The sequence below is a fragment of the Nanorana parkeri genome, unplaced genomic scaffold, assembly GCF_000935625.1.
Source record: "Nanorana parkeri isolate BGI_ZX_2015 unplaced genomic scaffold, ASM93562v1 scaffold1289, whole genome shotgun sequence".
NCBI classification, from domain to species: domain Eukaryota; kingdom Metazoa; phylum Chordata; class Amphibia; order Anura; family Dicroglossidae; genus Nanorana; species Nanorana parkeri.
In genome coordinates this window covers 305,641-318,192 of record NW_017307557.1, presented here as the reverse complement: position 1 = coordinate 318,192, position 12,552 = coordinate 305,641, and the positions used below count along the sequence as shown (strand labels likewise).

General features: G+C 42.4%; 1 protein-coding gene across 1 annotated transcript in view; it reads left to right on the top strand.

Annotated features, from left to right (window-relative positions):
• Positions 1–10,998: 10,998 nt before the first annotated feature.
• The window catches only part of MCAM (melanoma cell adhesion molecule), a 77,476-nt gene continuing 75,922 nt past the window's right edge, over positions 10,999–12,552 (top strand). The window contains exon 1 of the mRNA XM_018569107.1: positions 10,999–11,067. Coding sequence (XP_018424609.1) covers positions 11,022–11,067 — 46 coding nt within the window. The 5' untranslated portion in view covers positions 10,999–11,021. The remainder of the gene's footprint in view (positions 11,068–12,552) is intronic.

Sequence of the window (12,552 nt, the reverse complement as noted above, 5' to 3'; positions counted from 1 at the left end):
GAACAAGTTATTCTAATTTGGGGTCTCTCCCATTGTATTTTCTTTTTCCTGTCTGTCTCCATAAACACCGACATCTAAACTGAAAACCTTTACAACAGCGTAGCATAGGAATATTTGGAGAAACAGTGACTAAGTGGTTGATACCTCTTCCTTGCAGCTCTGGGTTTGGGTCCCAAAAGGGATGAATGGAGTTTGTGCTCTTCCTGCATTTGTGTTGCTTCCTCCAGGTGTTTGGAAATCCTGCCACAGTCCTCAAACATACTTGAAGTTTAGCTGCGCTTCAAGCAGATATAAAGAAAACACCAAGCATTGCAGTTTTAAGTTTGTGAAAAAGTAGCCGATTGTCACTTGCATTCAGCCTCTTCTATTCCTCAATACAGCATCATCCAGTGTGGAAAATGGAGCAGTCAGCATTGGTAGCCCATCAGGCATGCTGCAGTGCACATGTGAAGGCAAGGAACATGCTAAAAATGCACAGTGAGCAGAGAGGTTTCTGTATATGCCTGCTGTGACTCATTTACTTTTCTATCACACACTGTGGGTATGAAGATGACCTAGGTAGGGCCATGCAGCTAGTGAGGCCAATTGAGGAGGTACACATGGAGGCATGGTGGGGGTGTGGCATTTAGTTCCTTTTTGAGTTACTGCATAGTGTTCAGATGTGTCCCCTGCACTCCTTACAGCGGTCAGGACCTTTAGTAACAGTGGTGCTCGTAGTGATAGCCACGGATGGCGCCATGCACATCAAGCATATAGAAAGTGAAGATCACCGTTGACCTATGTTGTCCTGAGGAAGGGACCCTGCATGACCCTGAAACGTTGGCTGATTAATACATGTGACGTTTTTCTTCAATAAAAGATCCAACTTTATTCTGTGAGTGCTGGTGATCTTTCATTTCTACATTTCTGAGTTACTGCACATGTGCAGTAGCTAACATAAGGATAATGCTGAGAACCTGGGACATGCTCCTGGACACAGCATTGGTAGGACAGAAGGCCAAGATGTGGGGCTGTCCGTGCAAATTATGTATGTATCTAGGCTATGGGCTGACTAACTTCGCAGTAACTGCAGTAACTAAATTCAGGCCACAGAAAATAGAAGAAGAATCAAAAGAACAAAAACGAAAATAATTTTTAGTAATCACAATAGAATTTTTTTTCTTCAATTCACCGAAAGAATAGATAGCATGGGAAGAGGAAGGAGTTAACTTGATATAGTAAGGCATAAGAATAACAAGAACGTCTAAATAGGAAAGACTTTATTTTAAAAAAAAACAGCAGAGACACAGACAGACAGCAATAAAAAAAAACTGGACAGGGATTCAAATCCTTCCCTACTCCATCCATAAATAAGAACAAATTCTGGCTATCAATACACTGGCAGCTATAGGGAAGGCATCTTGGCACTTTACATTTGGAACAGACCCCACAGAGGTCAGCAGCAGTGATGCTTTTTCATTGTCCAATGGGTGGGCCAAGGACACAAGAAGATGAAAGACTAAATAGTGGTGTCACCATCCTTTCTATGAGGTGAGGAACAGTCCAAGTAGCTTTGTCCTACACTTTTATTCAGCACAGCAGCAAACACAGACAGTAGCAATGCAGGAGGGCTTTGTACTACAGAAGAGCCCTGGGGCCATGCTAAAAAAATATGAAACACAATTCTGTGTTTGAAAGTCAGAATTCTGTGTTTAAATGTCAGAATTCTGCATTTAGAAGTCAGAATTCTGGATTTCAAACTCAGAATTTTAAAAACAGAAACACAGAATTATGTTTCATATTTTTTTTAGCATGGCCTCAGGGCTCTTCTGTAGTACAGCAAATCCATATTCTAGAAAAAAAAAAAAAATCGGCTGGTCCAAGCTACCAACTAACCTCAGGTCAGTTCCTGGCTAATAGGCTGTCCCGCAATGGGTTCCCCAACACAAACAAACAGCACTTGTATTTTTTTTATAGCATATTTTATTGAAAAGAATCAAATTAAACAAGCACGTTATTCTATTTCAAGGCACTCAGAAGGTTATAACTAGGAAGAATAAACATGTAACAGTGTTGTTGCACAGAGAAGGATATCACGGTTTCAAGTAGTAAAATATATAGGAGAACAAAGAACATAAACAATGAACAATAATCGGCAGTCCTGTGCATCGTCAAAGCCTGTACCTACATTTAAAGATTTCTAAGTAATAAATATTGGGTATAAAGCATACATAGGGAGTCTACATAAATCTGGATGTAATGTAAAGGAATGTTAGAATAAGGTACCCAGGCCCCCAATAGGGGGGCACAGTTTGGTGCTTTAAGATGTGTAGGAATTGTGAGCTTTCTCTCAGTGCAGCCACCCAGGAATCCTGCAGGAAACCTTCCTGTAGCGCCAAACTCTGGGCCCTGCCCACCAGCCAATGACTGTAGAAGGCGGGGGCTGGCGACCACCTAACTGTCTCTTTTCGCAGAGAGGAATCATATGTGTGTGTACCACCCCTTGCTTGCCGAATCCCTGCCATACAAACATGAGGAGTGCAGCCTTAAACAGGGGACAGCCTGTTATTCCGCCTCCCCTCGGCACCACTACACTTTCTCACAGGCAGGAGTAGCTAAAGAGTCTGGAGGGACGGCCAGCCCTTAGGGGCTGAGGGGTAGGTGACAAGAGGGGTATGTAATTGTTTTTATATGTATTTGGTTTCAGTGTTTACATATATATATATATTGCACGCCCCGCCTCCTCCACCATCGCTGGGCCTGGCCTCTTCCTCCTCCTTCACCGCCGCCGGGCCCCGCCTCCTCTTCCTCCGCTGCCGGGCCCCAGCCTCCACCACCGCAAGCTTCTGGCTGTCACTGACTCAGCAGCGGCTGACAGGTTGTCAGTTATCTGGACAGTGGCGCTTTCCTCCTCACAGCCGCCAGTGACAGCCAGCAGCCTGCGATGCCATAGCAATCCATGCAGCCCACACAGCATCAGGAGGACCCCTTTGTTCCTCCTCCTGGCCGGGCCCCCCTCTGTCCCAGGCCCCATAGCGGCCACCTGGGTCACTATAGAAATAGTTCCGCCACTGATATATATTTATTTATTTTTTGTATTAAAAAACTAAACAGCTGAGCTGAAAAACTGAAATGCACAGTACAGTATTGTTTTGTGTCAGTAAACTTATTCCTTATGGCAATACATCTGCATTCCCTATCATATGATATGTAACGAGACCTTACACTTTTTCCAAGTAAGGTTTTGTAGTGTATGTCACGAAAGCAAAAGAATTAGGGATGTAACTTCATATATGCAGAAGGGGGACCTGAATTTCCTTTCAGGGTCTGGGTTGTGATTAGAAGAGGGATCAGATTTTTGCCAGGTAGATATCTTAACATATTTTTTTTAGGTTAGGGTCAGTATTCATATACAGCATGTGCTCTGAAATAAAAATGTCCACATATATGTGATATTGTACTGAACTGTTTAACTGGAATTGAATTAAATTAGTGGCATGCTTTTATCAGTCAAGTGTGTTCTTTGGGACTTTGGGACTAATGCCATTTTGATACATTAAAGGAATATTATCCAAACATCTTTAACCATAAACTATTTAAAAGAAATCATTTCCATTGGCATTTCTGTCTTTTATAAACTCTGTTTTTATTCAAATAATTTAAAAAATAAATAAAACAAAGGCACATAACACATAACTGTCTTTTAGATCTTTGGAGAATATTTCTGAAATGCCGCTTTTCCTGGAGGAAAGGAAGGGTCTTTTTCTCAATCTGTCAAAACATTTCCTTTAAAGGTATGTGTGGACAAACTACAATGCAGTTTCCTTAAGTCATTTAAACATTATTTCGGAACACAAAGGACTCATTACCTCATTTCTAGAAGTGTCTTATCATGAGCAATGGCCATAAGAACTTCCTTCAATCACAAGTGACTATGTGATTGAAGGAAAGAAAAGAAATGCAGAGTATGGAACCATATGCATTGAGAGAGGGGCATGTAGAATACCATTCCATTAAAGAATGGTTCCATCTGGAACTGATATGTTTCTTTTTAAAGAATTCTGAAGAATACTTCATTGTTCCTTATAATTCTTGGGAATGCTATTGGTGATCTTTTTTTTTTTTTTAAAAAGATGCTTTTTATTGGTGTTATCAAATGTTATACAAACCAACACAAAAAGCTGAGTCAACATAACCCAGGAACAATTGTCATACAAACATACAATCATACAGTCTCCAGATCATAGGAGAGAATACACAGGTAGATTACAGGTTCATTACAAATGTACTATCATACGTAACAATTGACTGCAGTACACTTTATGGAATGAGGGAGATGACCAAGAACTCCAGTATAACACAAAGCATTAGGTGCATTTAAATGAGGTCCACAGTTGTATTAGAAGAAGAGAGCCAGCGGTCCCAAATGCGAGCAAAGCACATCGGGTTGCCTCGCTGTTCATGCGTGAGTTTATAGAGGGGAAATGCCTGATTGACCCATCGCTTCCAGTCGCCTAGGGAGGGAGCCTTAGGGCTGCCCCAAACTAGAATATCCTTTCTGAAATAAAATAAAAACAGCCGGTGCAGTTTCTGAGCTCCAGAAGCTAATGGCAGCTCACCAAATAGTCCCAGGAGGCAGTAACATCAGACCAAAGGGCACGTATGTGTGGGCAGGACCAAAAGGAGGCTACTAGTGATCATAATGACTTCTTGATGTACTTGACTTCCCGAGGTCTTTGAGGGGTTCCCACTCTGCCTGATGAATTTATTATTTATTATTTATTTTATATTATGTGGAGTGATCCAGGAGAAGCTGAAACACACACAGGTGGGTGAGAGCACCAAAAACTCCCTGAACCACAGCAAGAGAATTGGAAATTAATGCAGAGAGATCTCGCTGTTGGAATATCCAAATCATATAAGAAGCCTGGGGTTTAGGCTTTTCATGCTCTACCTATAATTCCAATATCACATTTAAGTAGACTTACTATTTAAGTACCTGTGGATCAAGAACCATAGTATGTATGGAAGTCTGGAGAGGAGACTGGTATAGTAGATCTCTTCCCTATTGTCTACAGAGACCTGCCTACTTCTGGCCAATGCAGCTATCCACTTATCCACAGTATTAAAAAGGATGTTTAGGCAGTTTTGTTCTCCTAAAGGGTTGTCATGGTTTCCACTACTGTGGTCAGTAATGAGTAACTGCTACATATACGGTATTTACTTAGGTAAAAGTATGTTTTTTACAACTTTCTCCATAAGCAAATCAAAGGTCTTATTTTGGTTTAGCGCTTTTCAACAAGCCACATAGGGTTACAGAGTCATAATGCATCCATTAGGCCATGCACTATACCAGGAGTAGACATCCCTGCAAAGTAAACAATTGATTCTTACCTGTCCCATCCATTGTGTCCCTGAACTTGGCAGTGTTGAAAATATAAGCTTGCTGAAAGATCTCCAGCATCCAGCACACTTCCCGGTGTGTTGGGTGGCTGGTCCTTAGCTTTGGTCTGTGCTTCCTTCCACCAGCTATTGTGTCTTGCAGTGACATCGGGGCCAGCGGAGGAATCCACAGACTGCAGCCAGGATCACTAACATCCAACTTGGAAGTCTTGGAAATGTTGAATGCTTCAGCAAGCTTGGATCTTCAATGCAGCAGAGTTTAGCACTGGGAGCAGTGGACCAGGTAAGTATTGTCTTTTTGCCAAGATGCCTTTTTTGTGTTTTTTTAATAGGGAGCTACGTATTTTAAGTGAAATGTAAAAGCACACTCTACCTTTTGGATCATGTTTCATGTTACACCAATATTTAGGGTGTAACATGAAACAGAGTCGAATTTCCCACCCTCAAACCTCCCTTCCCACCACATACTTGCATTGCGGTGTTCTTCTCCATGCAGGGTTCAGTATTCATTTTCTTCCAGCGTGGCCATGCGTGGCTCCAGATCTCGCCATGGTAACAGGGGCGAGGGGGCGCAGCCAGGCTGGCTTTGGCTACGCCCCCTGTCAGCTGCGCCTGAGGCGAGTGCCTCACTCGCCCCATGGTAGCTACAGCCCTGCGTGGCTCTGATCCTTTCACAAGGACTACGAATGAAAAGATTAGAGTGGGGGACTAAAGAGGGACTTGTAGATCTCAATGGAGTACAAGTGCGGTGAAGCCACGACACTGGTAGTCCATCAATTACTTCCTCCATGCCCATAATTGAAGGTCTCTACCTCTGTACAGACCTGATGCAGGAACAGTCTACAGAAGCCTGTACATTGCACCTGTAATTCACTGAGCATGGTTCCAATGCTTTGCAGGCTCAACTGTGTGTGCATTTATTATTATATTTTGTATAGGTGGACTCGGCCTTTAAGTTTACACACACATAAGAGGCCTCACTGACCAGATTCTTGTATTCCTTTCTGAAACCTGAATTCTGGCCCGTTATGAACTAAAACACCAACTAATGCACACACTGTATATACCTAATACAAATAATGATATGGTTGTTCAAATGCAACAACTATAACTACCTGAATTTGACTTATAATCAGTCTATTGTAATCCCTATGTACAACAGAACTACAGAGGCAAATGTGCTGACATAGAGCATGCTGATAGGGGGAGAGATCAGATGACAGAGGGATAAACTGCTGCACAGTCACTCTGCAATCACAGTCTGGGACAGGGAAGTGAGCAAGCTTTAGTGCTAAAGGGAACAAGTCATGTCACAAGCCTGGCTGTATTGTCTGTCAGAGCTTTGTTAATCACAGGACTGAATTGACAGATACACAATTCTTTTGGGATGTAAAATAGCCTCCATGGACTATGAGTAATGTACATGTGTTCATGTGTTTTTCTGAAATAATATTTAATAGCAAGTTAAGAAACTCATAGTAGGTAGGTATTTGCTTTGCTGAGAACAATAAAAGACACAACAAGTGATGTGTGTTATAGTATCTTGTTTGTATTACCGTTAAGTAGCACAAATCAAAACAAATCCCAACAAAAGTCTGTACACAGTGCTCACAGACAAACACATATATTGCATTGAAGCACCTTGGGCGGAATTTATTAAACTGGAGCAGAAGAATCTGCAGCTGTTGCCTATGGCAACCTATCAGCTTCTGTCTTCAGTTTGTTCAGTTAGGGTTTGAAAATGAAAGGTGGATGCTGATTGGTTGCCATGCACAGCTGCTCCAGTTTTGATCAATTCTCCTCTTAGCAGAGTAATAAGCTACTAAAGTTACATTTCTCAGAGATGGCAGCAGCCAAGACAACCAGCTTTACCACATCCACTGGACAGATTCCTATTGAAGGGTCTTATTCTCCTATAGCCTATATATATATCACATCACATAGAATGCGGGAGGAGGAGTGAGTCTCTGAGATGCTTTGTGCAAAAGTTGTAAATAAAGTCCAGCAGATCTTGTTGCCAGTATAAAATGCTGTGAGTGATTCAGTGTCTCTAAGGCTCCATTCACACATGAGTACGAATACGCGCGGAAATGCACCAAACATAAAAAACAATGCATTCCATTGTGCATATTTCACACGAGTGAAGCGGTATGAAATCCATATCCTTCCAGATTTGCGCATATTCATGCAAATGCCATATGTCAATGGAACCTTAAAGGAGAACTATGGGGTCAGTGCTTTTAGCCTCCATGGACTGTGAGTAATGTACATATGTTCATGTGTTTTTCTGAAATAATATTTAATAGCAAGTTAAAGGAGAACTATGGGGTTAGGGCTTTTCCCCATAGTTCTCCTAAGGGTCACGGGAGGACACAAACTAGCGTCCTCCCATCACCCAAAGCTCAGTATACGGCGAGCTACAGCTCACGATATACTGAGCACGGCACAGCCGGGACGGATCCCGGCATTACTGTTGAGATCCACCCAGCTGCGTGATTGACAGCTGGCTCTGCCTATCTAGAGGCAGAGGTAGCTGTACCCGCCCCCTCCCCGTCTGTTCCCGCCAGCCAGCGCTGGAGGATCGGAGCGGGGAGGGGGGAATCCCTGTAGGGAGCCGTGAGTGACAGTCACCACTCTATGCAGGTAGATGATCGAGAAGTGAGCGAGCGCCGGTATGTGTTCGCTCACTTCGCGATCTATTGAGCCGACGCGTGACAGTTTCATTATCACACATCGGCTCGAACTATGAGGATGAGTGATTTTCACTCACCTCATAGTTCTCCTTTAAGGTGATTTAGCATTGTTCACCCATAATGATATGGCCGGTTTAGCCCACATTAACACCTGAAGCAGCAATGCTCAACATGAAGGTTCCATGATACTCGGTTCTGCCCATTCACACCTGAGCGTTGTGTTGTCTGCTGCTTGGCGTTTGAAGCTCCATAATGTACATGAGTTTTTTCTGAGCAAAATTCTGTTTTTTTGCCCCTTAAACTTTAACGAAAACGCTTGGAAAACATGTATAACTCGCATTTTCCTCGCAATTTTGCCTCCAACAACCGTCTCCTCCTCCTAGTAACTAGTTTTCTATTGGCAAAATCAGAAACGCTTGAGCCTGAAAACATCTTGAAACATGCAAAAACGAATGCTTCAAAGTTGCCTAAAAACACTCATGCCCAAGTGTACATGAGGGCTTACGATAGAGTAAGAGCTTGTTCATACCTACGTGTGCATTTTTACATTGCCGTGCGTTATAACAAAGCATCACAGTGTTTAGGACCCATTCACACCACATTCAGATTACCTCCAGACCAGAAGAGATTGTTTCCGGACCCACAATGCATCCCAATGTATGCTATGCTATTTCTGGGCTCTGTTGCCACCAGCGCACTCCATTCCAGACCAGAAAAATACTGCATGTCTCATTTTCTCTCACACCGGAGCGTGCATCAATGCGTCAAAAACGCACCGGAACAGAATGCAACTAACTGAAAAACCCCCAAAAAACGGCTTTTGGCAAGCTTGGATGATATCATCACAATTGGACTTCCTGTGTTGAGGAGAGGAGCTATTGCACGAGAAAGGGATGATGATGGCTGAAGTAGATACAGAATATTTTGTGGAACTTGTAGAACGTTACCCTGAACTGTACGACCCAAAGCATGGGCACTATAAAAATAATGTCCGCAGAATGGGCACATGGAGAAGCATTGCTGATTATAACATGATGAGCAGTAGACATGTGCACTGCCAAAAAATTCGTTTCGTTTCGTTTTAAATTCGGATTTGTGTTATTTCGTTTTTCGGGATTCGGGTGTGAAAGTCAATTCGGATTCGGAATTCGAATTCGGACGAAATTCGGTAGTGTTCACATGAACGTTCGGTTCGTTTTCTGTTCTTATTCGTTTGTTATTCGTTTGTTATTCGTTTGTTATTCGTTTCGTTTCGTTCGTTTGCAGCAAAAGTGACATTTGAGGGGGAAAAAATATTTTTCTCCTTCTCTAATGTCACTTTGCTCCAACGAACGAAACGAATAAGAAACGAATACGAACAGAAAACGAACGTTCGTGCGAACGCTACCATATTTCGGAAATGGAAATTCGGATTCGTTTGCATTCGTTATGTCTGTAATTCGGAATTCGGATACATCCGAATGTCCGAATTTACGAAAATTCGTCCGAATTTCGATTCGGAACTAAACGAATCGCACATGTCCAATGAGCAGTGCAGAAAAGCCAGCCTGTGGTGAGTGCATAATACCTTTACATTACTTTTCAGTTTGTTCCAGCATGTATTCTACTATTCTTTGCCCTGTCACTTGTATATGTATGTAGTACTTATAGATTGCAGAATTTCCCCATCCCCCGCCCTACTTTGTCATGCCTGCTGCTTTTGCCTGTGCACACAACACTGTTCTACATGGAGCACACCGAACAGGTTGTTGTAGCTACAGGAGGGGGTAGTTTGCCAAAAGTGCCATTTTCGGCCGATATGTTTCTGCGGCCAAAATTTCGGGGTATCCCTACAAATGAGTAAACTAAAGGTGAGATTGTAGTCCATCACAGGAGCAAGCTTGGAGCGGTGGCTACTTTACAACACACACAGGGGCCATGGGAAACAAAAGTAGCCTTCCTCCAGAAGGAAGGACAGTGTCGGCACCAATTCAGAGATGATTTGAGGAGCTACAGCCGAGTGATACACAAATAAGATACATTTTTATTAATAGTTCGGGTACTTGAATGTATTTTTAAGATTTAACTCCTGAGTTTAGTATCACTTTAAGCTTTTTTGTAACTTTATTGAACGTTATCAAACACTCCATTCAACTTTATGCACAATACTTGCTACATTTTCATGTAATGCACCTGTATGGTGTGAACATTTGTTCTATGTGTCCTCTCCTTGAACAATGTAGATCATTGTAGCTTAACAGACAGAGAGGGGAGTTTATCAAACCTGAAACAGACAGAATCTGGAGGAGTTGCCCATGGCGACCAATATGCTTCTCTCTGTCATTCCCAAAGTTTTACTGATGGGCATTTAATTAAATTTGTCACTAAATTTTGGGGTTTAATAAGGAGTTGCGCTAATATTGCGCAACATAAAAATTTTCAACTACCACCATTTTATTCTATAGGGTCTTGGCATTCAGAAAATATATAATGTTGGGGGGTTTTACGTCATTTTCAGGCCTAAAATGTGGAATATAACATGGGTGCAAAAATGGAAAAAAGGGCCTCAGTCATGAAGGGGTTAAAAGAGGGGCTGACTGGTTTCTATGTGTAACTGCTCCAGTTTGTCTGCTCATCTAACACAGACACCTGACATGATTTGATCAGAGCAGTAATATCTCTAAATGTAACTGTGCCAACAGTTTTCTGATGTGTATGGAGCCTGTCCCATGTGCACAACGATCTATCCACAACCGCGTCCTTCACACCTCTGGCCAACACACGGTCCCTTCTCAGCTGTCGTCCTCCAGCGGAGCGATGTGACCAATCACAGCGTGGGACTCCCCGGTTCTGCCCTCCCCCGGACCGCACGCCCACGCCCCCTCTCGCCCCCTCCAGTGACGTCACCTTGCCTGTACTGTCAGTGTTGTTCATCCTTTGCAGGGTGCTGTGTGCTGAGGCTGGACCATGCATCTGCTCGTACTGATCTCCGGGTGCCTGCTGGGCTGCACAGGTAATGAATGGGGTTTCCTTCTACTTGTCATGTCACCTTCATTTAGGACGAACCTTTACTGCCTCTTCTGCACAGCAATACATGCCATCTCTACTAGAATACCCTCCAGGAAAGCATGGCTGAGTATGTGCAGTCCTGATAAGGAGAACATATCTACATAATGACTTTGCTCAACTCTCATGTATTCTTGGGATGTTTCGCAGAGAGGATTTAAACGCTGACATTTAATGGTGGTCAGGAATACAGAAAGTGTTCATTTTAATTTCTGATTTTTGGAAAACTTGTGTGATTTCAGGAAAATGTTGGCATCTTGGCATCAATTGGGGAGCAGAAAGGAAGGTGTGTTTTTTTTTTTTTTAGGTTGCAGCAGGCTTTCAATTCTGCTTGTGCCAGAACAACAGTTCCCCAATAATTTCATCATTTTACATTATTTTACCAGAAAGTGGAAACAAGTCAAGTGAAGAAATGTACAGATGTAATGATCAAATAGGCAAAATAAAATGAAACGACCACCAATACAAAGAATGCTAAATGAGAAAAATCAGAACTAACCTAAATACACCAAATTAAACTCAATGAGCAACGCTGAGACTTTACACTTTGCTGGTTTTGCAGCAAAGACATTCAGCCAATATCACTTTGCTCATACATAGTCGCAGTTGTTTTGCTAGACTTGGGATAAACTTTTATCTTAATATAATAATGGTGATGGGGATACAGAATTTAGTATTTGCTTGATCTAATGGATGCACTACTTTTTATCACCACAACGCAGGTTATTGCTGTACTGTGCATTGTGTGGTGCTGTAACGCATGCCCACTGGGCGGTATGTTGGGCTGCAATTGAGAATAGTTGGCAATGCTATGCAACCAGCACACATACGGCAGCATGTGGAATTGTGTGCTGTTTGATAGCGTGCACTAAGTGCATGGATCCTGTGCCTTTAGCGCAATGCTAAGCTGTGAATGGGCCCAGCAGGGATATATTTACAGATCTAGATGTGATCCATAGACTACTAATCATCAGGGATTTTCTGCATGCATTGAGGGGAATTTATCAAAATTGGCGCAGACAGAATCTGGAGCAGTCATCAATGGCAACCAGTCAGCTTCTCTCTTTTCAAAGCTCAACTGAAGAGAGAAGCTGATTGGTTACTATGGGCAACAGCTCCAGATTCTGTCTGCTCCAGTTTTAATACATTCCCCCATTGTATTCCTGATATACACATGCAGCTCCCTCTGTGCTTGTTCAACCTCATCTTATGTCTTCCCTGGAAAGAATGGTACAAAAGCAGATCCGGCCAACTTGCCTTATTAAGTAAAGTCTGCAAAGAGCTGATTCTAAACAATCGGAAGGACTTTAGACAAAGTTTTAAACATGTGGATCTGTGTTATGGCTAACAAAGTCTACCGTCTAGATCTATAGCTGTGTGACTGTCACAGGTCTATATAAATAAATGTGTATATATATATATATATATATAT